This window comes from Perkinsus marinus (assembly GCF_000006405.1).
Source record: "Perkinsus marinus ATCC 50983 genomic scaffold scf_1104296948168, whole genome shotgun sequence".
Lineage (NCBI taxonomy): Eukaryota > Perkinsozoa > Perkinsida > Perkinsidae > Perkinsus > Perkinsus marinus.
Window position 1 is genome coordinate 73,663 of NW_003210279.1, and position 24,181 is coordinate 97,843.

The window sequence follows — 24,181 nt, forward strand, 5'->3', positions numbered from 1 at the left end:
ACGTGGGCTTGCTGAGTATAACATGACGGTACTCGTAGGTATCATCCATGTACTTGTCTGAGTACTCATTCTCATCTGGGAAGTGCGCCGGGCTCATTCGACAAGGGAAATGCAAAACACTAACAGGGCTCGCAGAAACGACAGCGATAAAGCATCAACCCGTTGAGCTTTTTTCATAATCCAAAGTCGACCTCAGCGACAGAAGAAAATACATGTGAACTTGAGGACCATCACGAGATCAACTACTCAGAAGTCGACACTGTAGTGGCCGGAATGGACGCTTTATCCGATCAAAATCAACCATTAAATCCATATGATGCTTCTAATACCGACGATACCACTCCTCGTAGAACCTCTTTTTGCCTGTCCGAACCGTAATAACTGAGCACGAGTTTGTCCTTGAGAATTTTTGTCAATCACTTGGACGACACCATCAGACCTCCCATGTCCGCTGATTACCCTGAGATGAGTCGCATGCCATGGTCCCATTCGACTCTATTGGATCTCGAGGACTATCTCGCCGAAACTCATATTCGACTCGGCAACAGAATTTCTATGACACCCATCCCAGGCATGGTCTTTCAACGACGAATAACGGTGGGAATTTTGATGTCCTCCCTCATATATGAGGCTCATGAGAAAGTGATGACTCTACTTATACTATCTGTCAGAGATAGGCGCCTTTAGACAGCGTGTGCGTGCAAGGGATGCTCGTCGCACGCGCCCACATGTTATTGATCATGAACGCCTTTTTCATTATCGATCTCTCGCTTTTGGGGGGACAGCCTCAGTTTTACGATGATCAGTTCGGTTTGAGAGGCTAAACTTTATATGAGAGATCATACGGCACTCAGATTTTCATTCTCTGAGATATTCAGTTCAATCTGGCGAGAGACTAACGCTGTCCAAGTTTGGTTCACACGTTTTCGTATGACCAACACGACAATTCAGATCCGCATGTTGTAATGAGCAATATACAGGGCTACAGTCTTTGCATTCGCACGAGTATTTATTCCTCGATGATAATATGCTCTAGGGTTCAAAATATAACCTCGAGCATCACCCATACTCTCAAATACCACACCTTTTCCCCCGACTGGCAGCACTGTAAGGGGATCGATCGAGGGACTCCTTCACCCTATGCATGTCGACTGCCGAGTAGGGGGATTACCTCCAAGCCGGCCGAAAAGCCCCTCTACCTGACCTCAGTAAGAGGTGCAAACATTGAGCCTTGGAGTTCCTGTATTCGGACTAGATGCGGGACGATCTGTCTCAACGACGATGTTAACTTTCTAATAGAACATATTGGTCAATTAATTCGCTATCGTACGCAACGCGACACGAGCTTTTCCGGAGACAGGGCGTGCGCGATTATGTCGACTAAACGAAAATTAGACAAATTGTGGTGAGTGGTCAGAATCTTCCATCGCACTGCTAAAGCTAGAAGATTCTAACTCGAAGACTGTTATGATATCAATATTATCTCAGATTCCGAGACACTTTCCGAAACCTCGAACCGCTTCCCCCACGAGCAAAGGAAAATCTTCGAAAATTTTACATTCCGAAATTTTTCTCACTAGTCAGCAATACAGCGAGGCGGAATACGGCGGGCGTGGCGCTATATTTCTATTGTGTCGGTGTGGAGACGAGGCCATAGGAGCTCCTATTGAGTTTTATATTAAGTTTATTCATACGAAATAATGTCGGAAACGATATGCTCTAATTGTGGGAAGCCAATCGAAGGGAAGTACGCGGTTTTGTGATGAGCACTGGTGATCGTCGAGGAAGCTGTAGGTCCTATACGTGTAAACTGTGCGAAACGGAGGTCTGTAAGGACTGTCTAGCCTCGGGCAAATTGATCGGCACTAAGAAGTGCAAAAGATGGTAAGAAAAACAGTGTTTGAAGATCGGGTTATTGTTGTTATTATTATTTCATACCTAATGACAGTACCCACGTGGCTATCTAATCTCAGCTGTGGCCTCTTGCCGGACCAAGCTACCAGCCCACAGAAGAACGCCGTGAACAGGCCAGTTGCTGCTACTTCTCCTACTACTACTACTGCACAACGTCAAGGGGGCTCACCGCAGACAACAACGGCTAGTACGCCACAAGAGGCTGAGGGACTTGGTGAGTTTTATTGAGGAAGTTTTATACCGGTCTCCTTACGGTTTTCCTATCAGATTCTGCTGCCGAAGATGCCAGGAAGAAGCGGGTTGAAGAGGCCCGTAAGGCGGCTGCTCAGAACAGTAAAATTGGCAACATGCTGAGAGTCGGGTCGACCTTCGATGCCAATCAGGGGGGAATGCTCGACATGAATGATACTACAAGTAAGCACCTTCCTGTCACAAAGTATGCACGATTTCCTATCAGTGAAATTCGGCTGGGATCTGTACGCCCTCTTGAACGTGAAGGTTATCGAAGCCTCTGGTCTTCCGGCTGCTGATATCAACGTCATCAGCTCCAACTCCTCTGATCCTTACACGGTCCTTACCCTGCTGGAAGACAATGTAGGATCGTATCGCCTTATACAACTATTAGTGTCCCCCCTTAGGTGACCAGAAAGACCAAGATATGTAAGCAGACTCTATCTCCAGTGTGGAACTTTGAGTGTACCACTATGGTGGTGGATGTCCCCTGCCAGAAGATGGAAGTACAAGTGTAAGACTATTGTCCATAGACCACTAGAGAGTTGAGCGATTTACGGTAGGTTTGATTACGATATGGCTTCTGATGATGATCTCTTGGGTACAGCCTACATAGATCTCACTAACCTCATCCCTGGCGAGCCGACTAACGGCTGGCTCCCTTTGGTTGGGGAGGATGGTAGTATCAAATTTTTATTCCTCCTGCATTGATTTCTCCGCCTCTCAGGCAAACCCGCTGGTGCTATCCATTTAGAGTTGATGATTATGTATACACCTTCCTCTGAGAGGATTGCCTTTGTGCAAGAGGCCATGGTACCGAGACCTAAACCCAAGCCGAAGTTCGACATCAACGCACTTTATGGCCCTGGCATGTAAGACAGTTTATGCAACTTTCCTGTTGTCAATTATATGGCCTCTTGTCGTCCGTCGATCAGGTTCATGGCACAAGTGTTGTGGTTTGACACTCTTCAGCCAGTGTTGAAGGATCATGTTCTGCCAATATTAATGTGGGAGAACTGGCTTCTCTCCACGATAGTTCTCGTAGGATTCATATATGCAAGGTAAGAATTTTCGCTTGCTGTTTTACAGCTTTTCCATCAGTTACTACGCGGCCTACTGGCCAGCCTTCGCCTGTTGGGCTCTGGCAGTTGCCATGATCCGTAACAAAGTGCTCAAGGGCTATGATCGCTTCATGCAGAATAAGACACTTTCCTCGACAATCGATGCATCGGGGAAGCTGATATTGGAGGACTCCGATGATGATAAAGACGACAGTAATGATGGAGTCTGTCAACTACTACCGTTCGAAAGTTTGTACGTATTTCGCAGAGTCCCTTTTTATTTCACTGTATAGGAATTAGGACTTTCCGTTGATGATTATTTAGTATTTTTCACTTGGGGAGGTTCGTCCAGTCGATTGTTTTATTCTTAGGCAACGAACCTCAAGAGCAGTCATTCAATGGTCTCATTAAGACTTTCACTAGACTCTCTCCTGGTTGGGTGAAGGACCTAGCAGCCGGCTTCCAGCCTCTTGTAAGGCAACTCGCTGATATCGTCACAGAAACGAGAGAGATCATTCTCTGGAGGTGAGCACACTCTCTATTCAGCACCATTCAGTTTCGTCTCAGACATAAGCTGTCGAAGCCCATTTGCTATGCATTGTGGGTGGCCGGCGTCGTCCTTTGCTTCATCCCATTCTGGATTGTCGTAATGGCCGCTGGTGTTGGTATTATCTGCGCCAACTCCCCATTGAAGGGGCTTAGTATTGGCCTGGCTAAGGCGGCGGCTCGGTAGGTGGCTTTAGATTTGAGTAGCCTTTTGGAATAACGGTGATATTATCAGGCCTACACCTACTGGTGATGTTGGCCTGCTGGATGCTATGGAGGAATTCCATATGTCTGAGGAGTTCAGGAAGCAGGCAGCTAAGAAACAGAGAAAACAGCAGAAGTAAATGTGATAACGAAGATCTTATACTAGCTCTGGTGAGTTGTCGAACTGGATGAAGTTTGCTCTCATAGCATTGTTTCAATGACAGGCTTGGTATTTTCATTGGAAAATTTCGAGCCGGAGCAAGTCGTCGACCCAGTGTTGGCATTTCTCGTTAATCTTCGAGTTATTGCATCATCACTACTATGCTGCACTCAGTAGGAGCCAGGTCGCCCTTGAGGTTAAATACAGTAAACAACGGTCGTTGTTGCAGCTATCAGGCTGCTGAGTAATTGCTCATTCTATTTCCTTCTCTCGATATTGTTACTCATTTAGTCATATATACTGATCTCGTTCCTACTCGGTTCGTGTGTGTCATGAGGTAACTCCGTTACTCACGACTTACTGATTATCATACTATAGCGCATAATCTGTGCGACGATTGCCTGCAGAGTATCTGATTCTATTCATGTTGAGTTGTCCTAGAGATGGGAGAGCGGATGGAGTTTTGGAGTTTCATGACTGCGGTTAATATCAATCTTTGTTCCCTTGCGTGAACATCATTCAACGTTATCTGGAGAGATGTGAGGAAAGGTGTCAGGGCTTTATCTAGACCTTTTCATTGACGCACTTGCACTTAGCCCTCCATTTCATCGTGCACTCGCCGAGTGCCACTCGGCGAGTCACTGAGTGCCATTAACGAGCGAAACATTGATCCCTGGGCAGTCCAGAAATTAAAGTCGTAATCGTGGAAAATTATTAAGTTTGTATCATAACTAATGACACCTTGTGACTGATAAGGCCACTAAGTCTTAGTGACTAAGACGAGGTGGATATGCGCTTGCTATTTTTTTGTACCCAATGTTCCCACACTTCCTCTATGAAGCTCTCGTAGTCAGCTACAGCGGCCGGTGCCGCGTCTAGGCTTGGTAACGGTGGACCTTGCAGGCTTGCACCGTGCAAGTTGCACGTTGCAAGATGATGCGTGCAAGTTGCACGCATCAACTGGCTCAAGATTTCGCCAGAGAGCGGCCTGCGATCACTGGCTAACCTAGTTGTTGAGCTGAAGCAGCGCTCCACAGAGGCGGTGGAAGAAGGTAAACACATGACAATAGCACAGATCTTGCAATGACGCGGAAAGAGGGAAACAAGTCGAGGATTGCCGAGGAACGCTTTATGGAAATCGCAATCCTCAGGAATAGACTCCATAGCAAGTTGTCTTTTCACGAACTCAACCTCCTTAACCAGAGCCTGTTTCCAGGAGCAAGATGCCCCATCCAATTTCACTGCAACCAACGCTGCGGTTGCTTCGGTCCAGCTGGGAGCATCAAATCGCCCAAGGGTCATCAAAAAGAGGACATCCTCCTGAAATCGGGATCGAAGCTCTGCTACCAAGTCACCAAGGTATGGGGAAACCACTTGAAATAGGGAGGGATCAGACACACAGCTGCGGCGAGCGTTCGATGCTCTCACTTCTATCTTGTGGGATAGGTCGAGGTACTGGTCCTTGATCAGTCCTTCTAGTGCATCCGGACTGTCAAGCTCCGCTATGAAAGTTATCAGGTTGGTGGTGATATTTATGGCACTACTATATGAGACTCCCGTGGACTGAAACTTCGCGGACACTTCTGCCATCCCTCCTAGTACGTGGCGAAGGACGATCAAAAGCTGAATATTCATCTTATCAGTGAAGACCTTGATGAGACCCTTACAGCGGCTCCTATCTTCTCGCAAAAAACCCCGATCATGGGATATCTTGTCGAGAGTACGTAGCACGATTGGCAATACCTACAAGAGTAGTAGTAGTAGTAGTAGTAGTAGTAGTAGTAGTAGTAGTAGTAGTAGAGTTCCACTGTTGCGTAGCGGTACCTGAATAAGTCTTTCAACGGCATTGGCCGTCGATAGCCATCTGGTTGCTGCCACCTCTATCAGACCTTTGTACCGCTCGTGGGGTTCTCTCAACTCAGCTGACGCTGCCTTGAGCATGCTCAACTTCTTATTTGACTTAGAAAAGAGGGAATACAGTGATTGAATACTATCAAGGCAATCGCTCACCATAGGATGTGGGCCGCGAGCAACAGTGCGAGCCACTAGTTGCAGACGATGGGCCCTACAATGCACGAACTTTACATTCGACCCCCAATTTTGTAAGATCTTTCCATATATCGAGGTTGCTATCGAAACAGAAGCACGATGATCGATAGTAAAGTTAATGGAGTCTATAACATCGGTGCTTGTTGTAGTGGACCGGTAGGTGGCATTGAGAGGCCTTGTTGCCGCGAAGGTCGCTAGTCTTGGGCACACCCGATAGAGAAGGTCCAAAAGAGTAGGGTACTTCGTGGTATGAGGAATCTCTTCCTTAACCAAGTAGAATAGAGCCTCAATGTACAGCTTCATACCCTCTTTCTCGGTACTCAACTGGTCGAGCTTTGTCTTTGACGCGACTGCCCTCATAAGCTCACCAGCATTCCTAATAGGAATTTCCTATAATGCCCAGTGCCAGCGGCAACGTCGGCACGTGTGACAAGGGCTTTATGGGCCGGATCGTTCGCATGACTAGCAGCCTTACGCCCCGGCTGCTGAGTCTTGGTTACTAGCCGGCCAACAAAAGGCTTGGTGGAAAAATCAGCAACCACAGAGTCCCCCTGCAAAAAGGCCGGGCGGCATATGCGGCAGTAGAAGCCTTCGGGAGTTTCAATCAACCAATCCTGGTGCTCAGATCTGAATGTAGTAACCTTTCTCCGTTTTTGATCTGGCTGATCTCCGGGCTCAATGGCATCTATGACCGGCTGAGCATCCCCAGTGGAAGTAGACTCTAGATTAGTAGGGAGTTCAACATGAGCCGGAATGGGACTTTCAGGGACAGGTTGAGAGGACGAGGACGATGAACCACCCTTAGACTTCATGTTCTCGAAGTACTCTTTGATGTTCTGCATGCTGCAAAGTTGAAAACGCTAGCTGACACTAAAGGCGCATCCAATGAGGTACATCTAAATGGTGGCACTCAAAAGACTTGCCTAGTGCATGCTGCACGCATGCGCTTTCTACTATGCGCGGCACAAGGTTCTCGCGCGCAAAGACGATCGATGCTAAGCTCATTAACTGTAGGACTTATATAGAAAGTTCGCAAGGGTTTGAACAACCTTATTGACTCTCATGTTGCGACTGCGACCTTGAGAGGAAGATATAAGGGGTTCTCGCCTAGAACTTCTTGGGATGCATTAATATAGTCTAGCTGCTAGCAAACTGGATCCGTGTGCGTATGCGTGCAGTGCACCCCACGCACCAGGTGCGTCGCACCTCAAGTGCGCACTAGTCGAGTGCACTACCGCACACGATCCCCGCACTCTGGCGCCACCTCAGCTATCATGAACGCACTCATGAGTGCATGGCGCGCACCTTGGATAAAGCCAAGAACACCTTTAAGGTGTTCTTGGCCCAAGTCGGCTACAGACTTGAGAGCTACTAACGTCCAACGTGATGTATTTAATGTTCTCATTAGAGTACGCAAGCACTAAGGAGACATCTGTACGCTGCGAGGAGCAGACTTTATCTGCTGCGCTCACGTTATCGAGCATCAATATTCTCTGCCGCTCTTCATCTTTCTCGTACTGCCAGTTGTTTTTTTCATGGGTAGTTCATCAACAACAACAAACAAAGTCGAGAATGATGATAAGAAGAACGATCTCGTGCGGCTCAGTACCAAGGACTTTCAAGGGATTGCACTTGATAAATGGGTCGAAAATAACGACAACTTCTGCAATCATTGCAGGGGTCGTATAGGGAGATTCAGGAGGTACTGAGAAAGGGGAAAAACCTAAAGGAGTCTCGAAACTATCATATTATCTCTATGGGCGAGAGGGTTGATCCCTGACGCGCGCCCTCATCGATATATGATAGGTTGGGTTACTCTTTGGGTGGCATTATGTCTTTGACATATATAGACTTCGGGGGATAGTCTTCCCGATTCCGTGATGGTGTGTTGAAGGTGTTGATTATTTTTCTCAGAGCCTACCGTTGCTCTAAATGTAACAATATCGTGTGTCATAACTGTTTGGAGACTGGAAGGTTTATTGGTCCGAAAATTTGCAAGAGGTAATATCTCATTGCTAAGCCCGATTTTCTCTTGCCTAAGTTGCTCGTAGCAGATGTTTCAAGGGGGAGGAGATAAGTAACTCCAAGCTATTGGAAAGCCGTTCCTTTTCGGCGGTGTCGGGATCTTTGGCCTCGGCACCCGATCAAGGTAGAGTATCGAGCGAATATCGAGCGCTATCTCACTATTTAGACTCGAAAATCATCCCAGCATCAGGGATCTCGTCGTGCAGTGATCCACCGAGCACAGCGGTGACCGATATACCGGTGGTTCAGGCTACACTAGCTTATCAGCCTAGAAAACTACCAAGTATCTGGAGGCAGGCAAAGGTCATGTCTGATGGACAGAAGTACATAGACCCTCATGACCCAACAGGTAGTGTACTATGGGTAGTAGTGGATCCATGCTTGCTACATGATGGGTACAGTTTAGTGAAGTGGACATCGGAGATACTCTCGTAGCGCATTTATCGATCTCGATTCCCCTGTTTGCCAAACGGCGTTTGGGGCGGCTATGCCACCCTAGGACACAAGCTCTCCGTTAATCGTTCGCGTGGGGGCCAAACAAAAGTTCCGGGATAGGCTGACTGGGTTCCACATGTCGTCGAAAGTAGAGTTACTTGGGTGTTGCCGATAGAATTAATTAGTGGCATAGTTGCCCCGGCTGGAGGAATTACTTGTACTCATGCATATGTTGACGTGGCATAGTTGCCCCGGGCGGGGGAATTACTTGTACTAATGCATATGTTGACGTGGCATAGTTGCCCCGGCTGGGGGATTTACTTGTACTAATGCATATGTTGACGTGGCATAGTTGCCCCGACTGGAGGAATTACTTGTACTAATGCATATGTTGACGTGGCATAGTTGCCCCGGCTGGAGGAATTACTTGTACTAATGCATATGTCGACGTGGCATAGCTGCCCCGGCTGGAGGAATTACTTGTACTAATGCATATGTTGACGTGGCATAGTTGCCCCGGCTGGAGAATTTACTTGTACTAATGCATATGTTGACGTGGCATAGTTGCCCCGGCTGGAGGATTTACTTGTACTAATGCATATGTTGACGTGGCATAGTTGCCCCGGCTGGAGGAATTACTTGTACTGATGCATATGTTGACGTGGCATAGTTGCCCCGGCTGGAGGATTTACTTGTACTAATGCATATGTTGACGTGGCATAGTTGCCCCGGCTGGAGGATTTACTTGTACTAATGCATATGTTGACGTGGCATAGTTGCCCCGGCTGGAGGATTTACTTGTACTAATGCATATGTTGACGTGGCATAGTTGCCCCGGCTGGAGGAATTACTTGTACTGATGCATATGTTGACGTGGCATAGTTGCCCCGGCTGGAGGATTTACTTATACTAATGCATATGTTGACGTGGCACAGTTGCCTCGGCTGGAGGAAATACTTGTACAATGGTATATCTTAGGGTGGCATAGTTGCCCCGGCTGGAGGAAATACTTGTACAATGGTATATCTTAGGGTGGCATAGTTGCCCCTAGTGAGAGCGAATTAGACCTTGAAAATCTCTTAAAAAGTGTGTTAGTGTAGAATCCGACTCTTGTTGTTCCCTATCCTCGCCTAATGACCTCGATGAGTATCAACACGTGCCACACTGCTTACGGTGTATCTAGGCATTCTTACTTGCTGTCCGATACGGACGGGTTCTCTAGGCGTTCTAACCTTCACTCGGATTCGGACGGCATCTCTAGGCGTTGTTGCCTTCAGTCCGATTCGGATGGGATCTCTACGCGTTGTTAAACATTCGTGTCATAGAAGCGAGGGGTCTCAGAGCAGCCGACACCAACGTCTTTGGCCGAAAGTATAGTTCTGATCCCTACTGTGTGTTATCAGTGGATAAGGATAAGGTAGGCTACTTCAACTTTTCACCATTGGCGCTGAATTGTCATGGCTTGACTCCCCAGTAGACGAAGATATCCTAAGAATCATTTTGCTCTTTCAGATAGTTCGGCGAACACCCTACATGAAGCACACGTTACAGCCTGTCTGGAACTACGTGTGCTCAACGATGGTGTTGAAGACACCAAGTCAAATATTGCAAGTGGAAGTGTAGGACGGTTGAGCAAGGTTCGATCCCTGCATACTGCAAATTAGGTTCGATCGGGATGTAGCATCGTCTGATGACGTGATCGGTAGAGGAATCCTCGACTTGTCCACTCTCCGTCACGACCAGCCTGTCGATGGTTGGGTGCCTCTTTCATACCATGGTATCAATGACATGCCTTTCAATACGAAGTGTTCCTCTCCTTGTATCTCAGGCAAACCGGCGGGTGCTGTTCGATTAGAGGTTGAATTCAGCTTTACTGTGATCTCGGAGGTGGCCGCGTATATGAAACGTTATATGCTGGCTGAGGCTCAGCCTAAAGACAGACCAAAGTTCGATGTTAATGCTCTTTATGGCCCTGGCATGTAGTAATGGATGAAGCACTGGACTCACCTCATCGCCGCTTATCTATGGGCTTGATTCTTGCTGAATATCTGAGTTGAATTTCGGTTCATGCCTAGCGAAGATTTTAGTAGGATCGATGAATGATAACCTATCTGTCAGGTACATCCTGGAGACACTATGGACAGATACCTTGAAGGGTCTACTCATGGGTTTCTTCTACCCGATATTCGAGTGGAATAGTTGGTGGCAGTCTGTTTTAGTATGGGTGCTGTATCTTTATGCTTGGTAATATACATCGGGACGGTTTCTCGACGCTACTACGTTAAAATGACCGCTGAAGCTTTACTGCATCGCGAAATTACCGCTTCGCGGCCCAGTTCGTCATACAGTATCTTTGTACTCGTTCCCTGCCGTCTGGGGAAAGCGTCTGTGGGGAATTAATCGGTCTTCGGACGCAGTCTCGGGTTTTCTCAGTTGCTTCGTGGAGTATTGGCCAGCGGCACTATGCTGGGGAGTTGCAGCTTTGATGGGACGTAATAAGATGATGTCTGCTTACAAGAAGGCTTCCGATCAAGAGTCCTCCATCAGTAGACATGGCAGTATGGCCTTCGTCGCTTTGGATGGTAATAGCTCATGCTCGTCTCACGGTTGGTTTGAACTAGGTGAACTGTCAGTGTATGTGAAAATTTCTTCAATTCCGCGTACTCGAGGTGGTTTCTTATGATCATCTGAGACCGTTCAGGTTTTACTTGTTTGTTTCAGACGATGATGAAGAGAAGTCGATCAACGCCTTAGTGCGTAGTTTCACCCAGTTGTCCCCTACCTGGCTTAAGGATACAGCAGCCCGGTTCCAGCGGCCTCTCAGGATTCTCGCCGATTCCTTAGACTTCGCGCAAGATTTACTCATGTGGAGGTGAAGTTGAAGCATGATTGACAGGGTACGGAGTGTATCTTTTAGGGACCCTTTGTCGAAGCCAGTGTTCTACATATTGGTGGTATCCGGCTTGGTGCTTTGCCGTTTGTCATTTGGTATGGTGATGGGTATACTAGGAAGTGCCGTGATGATGATACACTCTCCCTTAAGGGGCCTCCTTAGTGGCATTTCGGCATCAGTCCACACAGTAACACTAAAACAATATCGTGAGTTCTTTCCATTTCCGATCCGAAGCCCTCTTGCGAGTTATTGGATGCTCCTGGGTATTTCAGGTTTTTACGCGGAACCAAAGCTTGGATGAACAGAGAGAACAGTCTCTTACCTCATTGTGACATATCACATTGTAGCGACGACTACCGGCAGTTGGTCATACGCCGCCTAGCGAAAGACGCACGACGCACTCAAGCGAGTTCAGCGTCGAATCAGCCGTCTCCACATAAACCGGCAGCCGGGTGAACTTCGGCAGCGTCACGTATCGCGAAAAGTGACGTGATAGCTTCTTACAGTCCCGGCAACTTGTTAACTCTCCGAACGATATTTTTGTAAGCATACGATGTACGACCCTCATGTGCCGTTGGTCCATTTTTCTGGTTTTTACTCTTCAGCGGCTGAACTTCAGCTGATTCTTAAATTACTTGGGTTGGCGAAATGCACCATTAGTTAGCATTGTTCTTATTGGTTCGATTGACAATTATCGTTATTGTCGTTATACCACCGCACTGTGTTCAGTTCCTCGTAAACTGGCGAGTGCCACTCACCGAGTGGTACAGACCTTGATAGTATATCACCATCATTGCGAGATCTGGATATTGGAAGATTCGTTGAACGAGGGTTGTCGACGTTGAAGCACATGAAGGACTTGCGGGGTGGAGGCGCTCGAACTACATCGACGTGACAGGCTTGGAGCAGTCAAAGCGAGCCGATCCAGCTGTCCGATTTATATCAGAGGATTGTTCTCTCTAATACAGCTTGTTATGTGTCATACAACCGACACTCATTTTAAGGTGTCCGACCGACTGCTGTACTTGAAGGGTTCAGGCCAATCTAACATCCCTTCAAGGGGATATCGCCCTTCTCGTCGTCGATGACTACATGCAAAGCTTCCCCTCATTATTCTCCGTGTACTCTCTGCGGCGAGACTCTCTCCTAGATTTGCTCTTTAAGCTCGACGATTTCGGCCAACTGCGCTCACGCGGTCGTCTGCTCCACGTTAGTTTTGCCTGCCATTCTGGTTTTCTGGTTTACAAGAACAGACTAACTCTAGCAGCTCGTTATTGACAAAGGTCAAGGGCTACACAAGACGAGTCTCAATATTCGAGTCCATTTAAAACACAGCACATAGTAGTAACATGCTTGATACTATTTCAGAGTAATGTAGTAGTATGCGAAAAGGCGAGCTCAATCTCATAGTGTACCAGCAGCGACGCTGTCGTCGCCAGAAGGCGGTATCCACGCCGGAGGATAGTAAGGCCTGAATTCGGATCAACACATGACCAACGCTTTCCGCATTTGTTTCCAACCGGGCGACTTTATCCAACTCGTCATTGCTGACCCCTTGAGTCTGCCGTATCTTTTCTATGAGCCCCTGAGTCTTAGCAAGGCCGCTCTGGATAGCTCGGAGCACCTGAAATATATAATGGAGCCAGAGAATCAATGATGTTCCTCACAGGAGGCCGCATTCTCTCATGATTTAGACACAAGTGGGAGACTCCAGTATGAGAGAAGCCTCGACTCAAGGGACGCCTGATAACATGATTAGATCGCCGACAGCGTTGACATCAACACGGCCAAAAGACAGACGAAGCGAACCAGTCGATCGTTAAGCTTCTGATAAGAAGTTGATATCCACTGGCCTAATAATCACCAGCGAGGAGGATCGCGAATAACGAAAATGACTCATCCCGGTCAGCATCGCATTAAAATAGTTATCAATGTGGATACTCTTTGTAAATACTCAAATCAATACTGACCAAGTTTGAAGCTCTGAGCCCGCGGCTGTCGTAGCGATGCCTCCAAAGTCAACGTGAGTGATATTGTGGAACTTTGCCAGAATGTCAACGAAGGACTCCATGTGGTCTTGGTTGAATACTCTGACGAAACGGCAGTCCCCAGCAGGGAACTTCACGAATCTACCATAGAAAATCGCTCAAACATCTTCATCGCGACCGCCTACCTGAGACTGCTAATGTCGCTCTTCCTCAATAACTCGAGAAGATCTGTCACTGCTACTTCCTCCTCGAAACACTGTAAGGAAGGAGCTCAGACGTAGCAGTAACAACCCACAACTAACCGAGTCTGGTATCGCTAAGACCTCCTTGTGGCTCTTCGGTGGAGCATCTTGTGCTAACAGTAGTACGCTGGCTGAGTGCTGTATAATGGGAGTGAGCAGTGATAAGAACAAGGCTTGCGTTCCGGCCTCCACAGATCTCTGGAAAGTAGCTCAATGAGTAACTCAAGCTGCCGCAATCCTACCCGATTCCGTCTACGCGGTTGTTTGTCCTTCTCTATCTCATGAATCGTCTCTTTCGGGGCCTGAGGCTGCATGCGAAGACAGTTGATGAAAGGATCGGCCCTCACCGGGATCTCGCTCTTCACTGTCTCATTCGCCTCTCCAGTCCCAGCAATCTCAGCCGCATCGCGAGCCTGAAAGCAACACTTGAAACCGCAGTAAAAACTTGAACTCTATTTCACCTCGACATTTTCAGCATGACTGAGCACCTTCGGCCTACTCCGTGGCGTCGTCTTCCTCTTCTTGTTGGCAACAGATGGTGCAGATAGAACGGGAGTCTCCATCTGGACAGAAACCTCCCCCTACGCTCTTTCAATTTTGCAGTTCATCACATCGAGTTGAGCCTCTCTCGACTTTGATCTATTCCGCTTCTGCCCAGTCGCTCTAACTGAAGGCCTAGCCGCTTCAGCCGTACGTGATGGTGCTGTTGACGGAGAGAGAGCAAGAGGCCAGTCGTCATCCGCAGTGCACTGTGAACCTACCATCGTTTCAAGAACGCCTATCGTGGATGGAAATGGAGTCTCACCTTCGAGCATAGAACAAGAGAAGTCACTCAAGTGAGCAACCCACTGCGCAGTTGCGTTGTTGACGAACCTGTCAGTTCTCTGAGCGACACTCACTTCCCACACTCCCATGTTACCTCCGTCGATGGCAGTGATCGCACTGCACCAGTGCTATGTCGTCTAACCCCAGAGACCCTTTATCGATATTATTGGGGACATTCTCAACTTGAGAAAGCTCAGCAGGAGCCGATTCCTGGTGGGAAATGCAGCGGGCTGCAGCCTTTAGAGCCAGATGACCAATCATCGAAGCTCACTTCTCCAGTATCTCCGACCGTTGTGGTCTGATCTCTACTAGCATCAACATCGACCTGGCATTTGATCCGAGAGGCATCGATTTGTTCCTCAGCTGTGAGACGACTCTGGGAGCAAGAGGGTCGCCACGTATAGGGGGAGTGGAGGCCTCACCACAGCTCTAGGACCCCCTTTGGCCGGGAATATAACCTCGTTCGCGATACTCAAGCAGAGGGACTCGAGTTGAATTGTCTCCTCGGGCGAACACTGAATACTGGAAAAAAGACTACTGTACTAGGTACCTGAGACTGTTTAGCATCGGCCTACCTCAAGAATAATATTTGACATATAGGGGGACTCTCTTTCCCATCCTCCTCGGTAGACAGGACTTCTCGTACTGCATCCACCAAGGCACGAATCTGCCAAGACGATTACCATGTTGATGAGAGTTGGGACCGTCGAAACTCCGCAAGGAGGTCTCGATGAGAAGTAACGAACGGAAAGAGGAGGAAGAGGGAGGACACTGACCCCCTCCAGAGAGTCCAAGATCGCTATGTTCGTAAGGTGCAACTGACCCATCGGCGATCGTGCTTGCTTGGCTCGATGAGCAAAAGCCTTCAACTAAGTGATGGACAGATTATGATATGTCAGAAGAAAGCAAATGATGGGTACCAATTCAAGCAGGTCATCTATGCTGGGTATGCTTATGCTGTCCAGGTCCACTACGAGGGACGTGCCCCAGTAAACGCTGGCGACTTCCCTGAAGCACCATTCATACAACCAACTAAAGACATACAGATACAGAATAGTCAATTGAAAGCCTATGATATCTCATTCTACTTCAATCGACCCTCGATAGAGAATATTAGCCCTAGTGAGGTGGTGACGGTGGTAGTGTGACCTACTTGAGTGCTGATAGGTCTGGCTTAGTAGGATCCTCTGGTTGTATACGATAGAGCTCCTTCAGTATCGAGGACGACGACGACGTTGTCCCTATCCCTGCTGGTGCTGCCGTTGTGTCACCACTTTGGTGAGGATGCAGAATGGCGGCGTCCTGATACATACCGGATGTAGATTACCATACCTCCCCAACAATAGTTTTAAGAAGCTTAGTCTGCCGTGGGGGCAGCTATGCCACCGTAAGATATGACTTAGTATAATTAGTTTCTCCACTTGGGGCAACTATGCCACCGTAAGAGATATTTAGTACAATCAATTCGCTCTCATTAAGGGCAACTACGCCATCATAAGATATGACTTAGTACAATCAATTCGCTCTCATTAAGGGCAACTACGCCATCATAAGATATGACTTAGTACAATCAATTCGTTTTACTAGGGGCAACTATGCCACCCGAAGATACGCCTTAGTACAATTAATTTCTCTATCGGGGGCAACTATGCCACCGTAAGATATGACTTAGTACAATCAATTCGTCTTACTAGGGGCAACTATGCCACCCAAAGATATGCTTCAGTGCAATTAATTCCTCCGACCGGGGTGACTATGCCATCGGCCCAGGCTGAGCAACACTCTTGCGCAGCCAAGTTTTTTCACTTAGGTCGATGATTTCGTTCAAGTAAGGTGAAATGAACTTCGCTGCGGAATATTAATATTTTTACCTGGGTAGCCAATAACTGATTCGAAGTAATTAATGCTGCTGCTGATGGAGACGACGACGACGAGGGCGGCTGTTTCAAACGTTTGCCTCCCCGTTGAACCATCGTGAGAGGCGATCAAAAAGAGATAACAACCGCTGAAGATAAGGTATATTCTCGCCTCCCCCACTCGTAATGACATGACTAACTCGAAAACGACTTTGAAGGATATATAACTAGAGACAAACAGAAGCACTGCTCGAAGCGGAGCACTCATAGATCGTGAACAGCGACATGATTCAAGATGATGAGACTTTTGGGGGGAATGAGGAGAGATGAAGCGGGAGGATGGTATGCAAGTTGAAAATGCCGAATTGGCACCATTGTGTTGTTCATGGCATGGTCGTACAACACTGCTCGCATAATATGCGTTGCATACATGGGTCACCAATTGGATTGGAGACTCGGCTAACCGGCCCGACTTGGGTCACCCATCCCGATGGATTCTGGCAATCCACGCTGTCTCCAGCACGCCAGTGGTGATAATGGCACTATCCAAAGCTGGAGGAAGGGCTTTGCACGTAGACTCCGATGATATCAGTCAATGATGCCAAAGAGTAATGCGAGTACCGGCCTGAACGAATCGACTCTCAAGAGAGAGAACGCAAGCGTTGACACTCACTGAGTTCTTGCTCAGCGACAGTAAAAAAGCATAATGCAACAGATTGTGAGATAAGCTTTTCGAAGAGGATGGGTAGCCATCGCTCGTCTAACTCCACCAATGAAACTATGAGCACAGATCATCCAGCAGTTTTTTGATAGGCTCCGAAGCGATCATAGTGGAGAAGAAACGAAGCAATTAAACGGCTACAGTGAACTATTCCAGGACAAACACAAGGCAGTTGAAGGATCTCTTATTACACAGAGGATAGTACGGATGAATCATATTAGAGATAGGAAGTATCGTAAATGGTGTCGAAGAACCGGATTCTCTCTTCAACGTATACATTTCATCAAGCGTAAACCCCAGTAAGCAAGCTTTGACCTGAAGGACGTAAACATTGCAGCTGCAGCTGCTCCAATGAGCTTACTCCGTTCCCGCGGTGCTCGTCGCGGCTCTCTGGGTGAACTCATGATTGAAACGGTAGAATAACGTCGCGAGATCCTAGCCGCGGATATACCGGGGTTGGCGTCATAATCCGTATAAGGCAGTAGACGGTCTTGTGCTGACGTGTCTGGAGCTACGGCCCAGAACAGCACGCCGTAAAGTAGGAACAATATGGCGTACAAGAGGCAGGCCGGGGAGAAGCCAATAACACTGAAGAAGTTTCAGTGCGAAAGACGAAAAATGCCTTCACGCCAAGTCTAAATGATTCGTTTCAAGACAAAATAGCGATCTAGTGACCATAAGGATAGCTATGTGAAGTTATGATGAAAGGCAACAATGAGACTCTCAGTTTTCTAGTCAGAAATGTGCATTTTGGTCCTCTTTTTACAGGACTAAGATGCATATTTTTCTGTCGTAGATCTCGAAATTGACTTGCGCGAACAGAATGAAAGTTTTGCTTCCTACCAGGTAGTAGATATAACGATGATCTCTCACACGCTATGTGATTCCCCTGAACCGAGCTAGAGAAAGAGCGGTCTCCGGTGGAGACTCTCCACACTGTGGAGTCTACAGTGATTACTCTCAGATGAATGACCCACTTACGTACCCAGTGAGCGAACCACCCAGAATGGGTCCCAGGGCTTCTCCAAGAGAAGCACCGCCGTTGAAGAGAGCTGACACCATATCAATCGCTCCATGGCCCATCTCGGGTGGTATCTGAGAGACTCAAATTTAACCGAGTGCTAGGCAGGGAACGACGAACCCCTTCAATCATGTAAGGCATGCAAGGGACCCAGCCCCAACTGGAGCCTATGCCTGCCAGACCGAGGGCTATCAATTGCTGCACCCACGGGTTCGAAGTAACTTTCAGAGTTGGCCCGAGTGTTAGCTGAAGATACAACAGATACGATACAGATCTTCTGACGGGCCGACGAACATTACGAAGGAAGCTCCCATGACCAGCAGACCGAGCGCCAAGGTGACGTGTTTCGTGAGAAGTGATGTTGTCCTGATCAAAGAACATATGCACGACCCATTGGGGAAAAAATCTCCAAGTTTCGTTCACGTCGGACCCGAATCAGCTAAAGTCATGATCACTTCAAACGATATGACGTACTTGGGTATAAGTACTGTAGCTATAGCCATAGTAACCGATGGGAATGCAAAGAGGAGACCCATGGTAGATGGTGAAACGTCACCCAATACAGCTAAGAAGTGCTCTGAGAGAACCTGGAGAAAGACCCTGGGAGAGAGGGGAGAAGAGGCAACCTACTGGATCCATGAACCCGAAGGCTGAGCTGACTAGCGCACTGCAGAGAACTGTGATTAGAATATGCCGCATACGGAGCACCTGACAAGAGCCTCGTAGAACCTAGCTTAACCGCATTTTTGGAAGATTCTAGATTAATGGAGTTATAGATTCTCATTGAAAGTATCACGGATGTGATCATGGATCTAAGTTGGAAATGGATAGAACATTGCAGAGAACGGAAACGGGTATGACAAGTGGAGACGAGATGTTCAAAACTCACTTCGCTCACTCCCACGACCTTCCGACCACTCTGAGCAGCACCATCACTAGTCGGCAATGAGGCAGCCGGGGGTATCGGAACCCATGTGGCTAGCATCAGCACCTGACATGAATCTTATCACAAAGAGCAAGACAATATTAACGTACCATGACACCGAAATGAATAGCCGTGAGTACAATAAAGGAGGTGTGGAATCCACCCACTTGGAATAGGCCAGCACCTGAGCAAGACCTGTTCAATCCGAATCTCATGCGTGCAGGAGTCACCGATAGTCGGGCCAACGGCAAAACCAACATTCCCTATCAGCTCTTGGAAGGCGAATATCTTCTCTATATCTCCCGGGAACAACCTGCCCGGGATCCTCGCAGCTGTGATCATAGATACTCCATTCATACTCACCTAGCCATAATCGCAGAGGTAGCAGAATATGTACAAGCAGCTCCTACGCCTTGAATGGCTCGGAAAGCAAGGAAGCTCCTGAGCGAGCCAAGTTGTAGTTGTGGGGAGTCGATAAGTGGTAGTTAAGCAACAGCTTCTATAACGTCGCGAAAACTCTAGGAGATAAGGAAGTGGAGTGTAAACCCATAATATTGATCGGGAAACCAGATAGGAGTAACAACCAAGGATCACACTTACCAGAGCACCTTGGAGAAGCCAAAGCCAAGTGTGCCAATTGCAACGAATACACCTCCTGCCAAGAGAACGGTGAAGTACCCCAGTAGTTGAAGGAGGTAGCCAGTGAGAGGCGCCATAATACAGGACGCACACGGCAAGAAAGCGAATACCACTCCAATCGTAGCATCCGTGAGATCTGACAATGACGTCCTCTTGGAGGTGAATGGTATTGACGAATCTCTCAAGGGATGTATGGAGGTGGACTACGAATGATACTATACCATTCAAGAACCTATCTACAGAATGGGGCCATTATGCCAGAGGACTATATCTCTGAGAAATCCACATACAGAATGGGGCCGCTATGCCAGAGTACTATACCACTTAAGATTTCATCTACAGAATGGGGTCGTTATGCCAGAGGACTATGCCATCCGGGAATCTATTCACCGAATTGGGCTGCTATACCAACGATATGAGACACTACATATGCCAGCGAGGACATCAGTTTTGCTCGCGTGTTCATGCAAAGGAAGCACAATAGCGAATAAGAAACTCGATATAGTGATGCGCTTCGAAGAAGGATTCCAACTAAATGACTGAAGAGAACAATTTCGCCGATGCGAGCACCAAATTTCGCCGGATCACAGCTAGTCAGTACGATGTGGATATGCAGTTTTTCCGTCGCTGAGTGACAGCTCCCGCGGTAATACCCTCGCAAGAGTTTAATGTTTCACTGAGACAGTCCCAGGAGTCTAGGCGCATCATAACGTTATCAACCTTATAAGAGTTTCAGACCCCATTATTCATAATTTCACTTACCGAGTTCTTGCTTGGCGTAGACTGGAAAGAAAGGAGCAATTTGATATAGTAGAGTTATCGTAACGAAGTAGGCTGTCTGGCAGAGGACGAGCATCCATCGTCTCTTAGCACGCTGAGCTGATGTCAATCGTGTAGGGGGCGCGTTGTCGAGGAGAGCTCGCCGAATATCAGTGTTCGAGCTGTTACCATCCATGACGATTAAAGAAGCAACTTTTAACTGTGAGGTCCAAAACAGTATTACAGCAAGGTGGTCGCCGTTGCGCAAAAGATAGACGGTTACTATAAGATAGAGGTATGGTGAATAGCCGGCCGATGAATTCTGAAGTAATAATTTGGGTCGATACAACGTTAGATGTGTTCATTACACACTTCCCACATATTGCGTGAATCCTTACACATTATTTATCATTGGGAGACATCATTTTGCCCCCTCTCACTCACATTCAATCCTTTCCTGACATCCAGCGAAATTTGCCCCGTATCGAGAATGCCATTCATCATCCGAGCCGAGCCAACACTGGAAAATCGTCTACCAGTACCCATACATTCCAAAATAGCTACTCAGACCACACTACGGGTGTACAAATATCAATTGTAGTCGTGCTAGTAGCATAAACTACATATGAACACTGATAACCATTACTCATCCCAACCGATCTACTAAGACTTCAAACCCAACACAACTACCCTGTTGAAACTAACCCTCTTCAATAGTACACGTAAAGTAAGCCGCCCTCTACGACAACACAGCCTTCTCCAACCATCATCCCTCCTCCAGCCTGTGTTGACAGCATGAGACCATCGAATACAGCAGAGGTTGGACCTCCTTCTTTTTACGCCGGGATCCGCTCGATGTGCTCCTCAGAAATCGGTCTACCCGTTTCGGCGCACATACCGCATGATACCGCCTATGACAAGATCTCACATAGCATTTCACCCTAGCATCGCTGCGAACAATCGGTTCCCCACATCCACTGCACTGCTGTCTCCTCACATGATAACCACGCCTGATGGACGGACCCGATAAGATCACTCGAAGGTAGCCCTGGGAATCCTTCGTCATCGACACTCCGCTGATTGACAATCCACACAATAAATGGCACCATCGCTCCGCCGAACCCGACTCCTCCATCATAGGCACCAATACACTCCTTCTAGCAGCATCACACGGACAGAGGGAACACTTAGGTCGATTAGAAGCCTCTTGAGAGCATGCCAGACAGTGCCCCTTACCAGTATTCCTGTTGTTCCAGCCCAGGAGAGTTCGGCAAGCCTCATGCAGACATACACCGCAATCAACACACTTGAAAGATGACCCCTCGCAGTCGCTACCACATACTCCACAAGCACGATACGATTCACTCAGAGTCATCTTGAAATCCTGTCCGAGCTTTTCCACCTCTCCAACACTCCCATCAGACTCAGCTTCGTCTATCAAACTCTGCAGCATGCTCTCATCCAAAGGTTCATCCGGGATGATCCCGAGCCCCTGCAGAAAGTACCCCAGAGTCGCCTCTTGAACTGGTGGGAGCTCCTCAAGAACTTCCTTAATCGTATTCTCGCTCACCAAAGCCGAGGCCCCGTGCACTAGGATAAAATCACAATACTTCCCCTCAGATTCTATACTCAAATTCGCTGGACTCAACAACTTCCCCTCATCTCCATCGTCAGCAATCCCCGGCCACCCCGGCAAATTCTGTGGAGACGCCGCAGCCGCCGCTGCTTTCGCCGCCGCCACACTGAGCTGATCCGGCTGGCCTTCGCTGGGAACTTTATCACCGTGCAAGGCGTATTCGAGATCTTCCAGGAGTAACAAATGCTCGTACGGCTCCTCTAGAATCCTCCTCCTCACCGACTCTCTCACTACCGCTCCATCAGCAACTCGTGCAACCTCGACCATTTCATCCTCAGCTACTACTGCTCTCCCGCCATACAGTAGAACGCGCTCAGGAGGCGGTTTAGCAATCACCGGGGAGATAACTTCCCTAGTATCACCCTCAGATGCCCCACTCGAATTCGACAGAAAACACCTCACACACAGAGCAATCGCACAAGCCGCTAACGATGCCAAGTGCACCCTTTCCCACAGTTGACCCTGTCGAGAGCTCAGCTGTCCGCATTTCCTCTCGAGTAAAAACCATATTCTATCCTCAATCGCCTTCGGTATCGTCCCCACTTCATCAGAGTCTGACTCCGAATCCTCGCTGCCCGAACTACCACTCTCGCTGGGTTTCTCCATCATGCACAAACACATCAGCTCAAAGGCCGCCAGCTCCACACTGTCAACCGTAACCTTATTTCGTATCATCTTCCTCGCCCACTCCGGCACCTTCGCCACTACTTTTCCATTCTCTGTAGCCTCAGTCAGCTGATAATAAAGATTCGCGACTTGCCCCGATGGAGACTGAGGGTCAACCTCCAATGCACTGATATTGCTCCCACCCCGAGGTTTGTGCTGTAAGCTTTCCAGCTTCCTAATATCAGCTTCTCTCGCCTCCTTGGTGCACTCATCATCACAGTACTGGTCGAAGGTCTCCAAACGCTGTATCGCCCAAGGCAAGGTATCGTCAGCTTGATGAGAGAGAACCTTCTGTGGCTTAGCATGCACCAAACAGTTCACCACATACCTGAACATACTACAAATCTCATGTGTATGTGAAAGGAGCACACCACGTCCGAGTTGTATACGCCCACCCTTGTAGACCAAAAATAAGACAACCGGAGGAGTCAAACTGTACAAGTGTCCTCGATAAAAAGCATTGTGTTCTCTAACCATGTGAAGTTCCTTTACCAAAAATTCCATCGATGCAACAGTCATTGAGCGATGCAGAAGCAAGAGCCGCTTGAGAGATTCAAAACAACCTCACATACCTCAGGGAGATAATCCGTCCCCGATGCAGGAAGATATGCACATGGTCAACTACATGTGTCGGTGATTTCGAGGAATTTTCAGGAATTTTTCGGAATTTTTCGGAATTTTTAGGATTTTTTAGGAATTTCTTCCTTCGTTTCGGAAAAGTTTACCTGAATTCATATGTAAAACTGCTATAATAGAAGAGGAAACTCCCAAGTTCAACTGCGGATAGCCAACACATATTCCTCCAACACTGTCCATCCCCCATTCCCCCTCTACTACCTCCTAGACTCCAACGCCGCCCTCCTGCCCAGCTGCAGTGCAGCCAGCGTTCTATCACTGCCACTCAGAGTCGACACCGGTGGTCCTAACGCCAACAGCGTCATCATAGACGCCGAACTCTGCGGTGTATTGTGCGGTGTGCTCGCTGGTGAAGCCTCCGACTTCGCCGGAGACCCAGATGAGCCTTCTTTCAGTCCACCCTGATTTTCACTCATCAGCTCGGCCACCACCGAGTCGTGAACCCATCGAACCGTGGTGAAGTATCTGACCACAGCCCCCTGACTGATAGATGCTTACCTACTGTGGCTTACCTAGCCGGGGAATAAGGCCTATCCCGGCTGATAGCCCGAGTCATACACAGCGACCAACAACTATGAGAACAGAAATAGAAAATATGTTCGCTTCACTCAGCTGAGCTCAGAGGTGTCTACTCACTAATTGTAGGAGTTCATATACGACTCAGTGTATGAGTGGACAAAAACCAACGAGAATTTCCCAAAAATTTCATAAAGATTTTGTCATATTTTTCCACACTGATGAGAGCCGTC

The 24,181-nt window shown here is 48.0% G+C and overlaps 5 protein-coding genes across 6 annotated transcripts; 2 read left to right on the forward strand and 3 right to left on the reverse strand.

Moving 5' to 3' along the window:
* The first annotated feature begins 1,678 nt into the window (after positions 1–1,678).
* Positions 1,679–4,498, forward strand: Pmar_PMAR018998 (hypothetical protein). The gene is made up of 14 exons (XM_002778778.1): positions 1,679–1,747; positions 1,795–1,884; positions 1,974–2,128; positions 2,182–2,328; positions 2,372–2,508; positions 2,553–2,659; positions 2,709–2,824; positions 2,873–3,017; positions 3,081–3,206; positions 3,247–3,419; positions 3,578–3,731; positions 3,774–3,935; positions 3,988–4,127; positions 4,181–4,498. Exons 1-13 carry the CDS (start codon positions 1,701–1,703, stop codon positions 4,094–4,096), a joined length of 1,668 nt encoding a protein of 555 aa, XP_002778824.1. The 5' UTR covers positions 1,679–1,700; the 3' UTR covers positions 4,097–4,127; positions 4,181–4,498.
* Positions 4,499–6,521: 2,023 nt separating this feature from the next.
* Pmar_PMAR018999 (hypothetical protein) lies at positions 6,522–7,007 on the reverse strand (the record flags this gene model as incomplete). The annotated part of the gene is made up of 2 exons (XM_002778779.1): positions 6,522–6,716; positions 6,807–7,007. 2 exons carry the CDS (start codon positions 7,005–7,007, stop codon positions 6,522–6,524), a joined length of 396 nt encoding a protein of 131 aa, XP_002778825.1.
* A 693-nt stretch (positions 7,008–7,700) lies between these two features.
* On the forward strand, positions 7,701–11,501 carry Pmar_PMAR019000 (hypothetical protein; the record flags this gene model as incomplete). The annotated part of the gene is made up of 11 exons (XM_002778780.1): positions 7,701–7,867; positions 8,080–8,166; positions 8,220–8,314; positions 8,357–8,539; positions 9,903–10,042; positions 10,138–10,244; positions 10,290–10,378; positions 10,454–10,604; positions 10,744–10,815; positions 11,059–11,207; positions 11,347–11,501. The coding sequence occupies 11 exons, from the start codon at positions 7,701–7,703 to the stop codon at positions 11,499–11,501; spliced, it is 1,395 nt and encodes a 464-aa protein (XP_002778826.1).
* Positions 11,502–12,893: 1,392 nt separating this feature from the next.
* Pmar_PMAR019001 (hypothetical protein) lies at positions 12,894–16,560 on the reverse strand. The gene is made up of 19 exons (XM_002778781.1): positions 16,445–16,560; positions 15,727–15,875; positions 15,494–15,581; positions 15,350–15,442; positions 15,149–15,240; positions 14,996–15,095; positions 14,845–14,949; positions 14,668–14,783; positions 14,554–14,621; positions 14,360–14,505; positions 14,210–14,311; positions 14,096–14,161; positions 13,991–14,050; positions 13,809–13,946; positions 13,692–13,762; positions 13,489–13,647; positions 13,186–13,261; positions 13,039–13,142; positions 12,894–12,989 (listed from the first exon to the last, which is right to left on the reverse strand). The coding sequence occupies exons 1-19, from the start codon at positions 16,544–16,546 to the stop codon at positions 12,923–12,925; spliced, it is 1,902 nt and encodes a 633-aa protein (XP_002778827.1). The 5' UTR covers positions 16,547–16,560; the 3' UTR covers positions 12,894–12,922.
* Positions 16,561–17,333: 773 nt separating this feature from the next.
* Pmar_PMAR019002 (hypothetical protein) lies at positions 17,334–23,989 on the reverse strand. Of its 2 annotated transcripts, none has more exons than XM_002778783.1 (15): positions 23,945–23,989; positions 23,634–23,897; positions 21,731–23,124; positions 19,697–19,871; positions 19,460–19,537; positions 19,327–19,409; positions 19,207–19,280; positions 19,061–19,162; positions 18,802–18,879; positions 18,646–18,758; positions 18,471–18,537; positions 18,292–18,417; positions 18,136–18,245; positions 17,512–17,655; positions 17,334–17,465 (listed from the first exon to the last, which is right to left on the reverse strand). In XM_002778783.1, the coding sequence occupies exons 1-14, from the start codon at positions 23,986–23,988 to the stop codon at positions 17,613–17,615; spliced, it is 2,751 nt and encodes a 916-aa protein (XP_002778829.1). In that variant the 5' UTR covers position 23,989; the 3' UTR covers positions 17,334–17,465; positions 17,512–17,612. The 2 variants fall into 2 exon arrangements, with proteins under 2 accessions (XP_002778829.1, XP_002778828.1); XM_002778782.1 differs by having other exon boundaries at positions 17,512–17,738.
* Between the last annotated feature and the right edge of the window lie 192 nt (positions 23,990–24,181).

What these genes read in the sequence shown, in the direction of transcription:
- Pmar_PMAR018998 (XM_002778778.1), top strand. Translation starts at nt 1,701, where the DNA reads ATGTCGGAAACGATATGCTCTAATTGTGGGAAGCCAATCGAAGGGAA. An exon ending in CAGAAGATGGAAGTACAAGT is followed by an intron (nt 2,660 to 2,708) that starts GTAAGACTATTG and finishes GATTTACGGTAG; the next exon opens with GTTTGATTACGATATGGCTT. An exon ending in AGAGAGATCATTCTCTGGAG is followed by an intron (nt 3,732 to 3,773) that starts GTGAGCACACTC and finishes GTTTCGTCTCAG; the next exon opens with ACATAAGCTGTCGAAGCCCA.
- Pmar_PMAR019001 (XM_002778781.1), bottom strand. Translation starts at nt 16,546, where the DNA reads ATGGTTCAACGGGGAGGCAAACGTTTGAAACAGCCGCCCTCGTCGTCG. An exon ending in TCTTGGACTCTCTGGAGGGG is followed by an intron (nt 15,241 to 15,349) that starts GTCAGTGTCCTC and finishes TCGTCTTGGCAG; the next exon opens with ATTCGTGCCTTGGTGGATGC. An exon ending in TGTCAAATATTATTCTTGAG is followed by an intron (nt 15,096 to 15,148) that starts GTAGGCCGATGC and finishes TCTTTTTTCCAG; the next exon opens with TATTCAGTGTTCGCCCGAGG.
- Pmar_PMAR019002 (XM_002778782.1), bottom strand. Translation starts at nt 23,988, where the DNA reads ATGACTCGGGCTATCAGCCGGGATAGGCCTTATTCCCCGGCTAG. An exon ending in GGCTTCTCCAAGGTGCTCTG is followed by an intron (nt 19,538 to 19,696) that starts GTAAGTGTGATC and finishes TGGCTCGCTCAG; the next exon opens with GAGCTTCCTTGCTTTCCGAG. An exon ending in CTATTCATTTCGGTGTCATG is followed by an intron (nt 19,163 to 19,206) that starts GTACGTTAATAT and finishes GATTCATGTCAG; the next exon opens with GTGCTGATGCTAGCCACATG.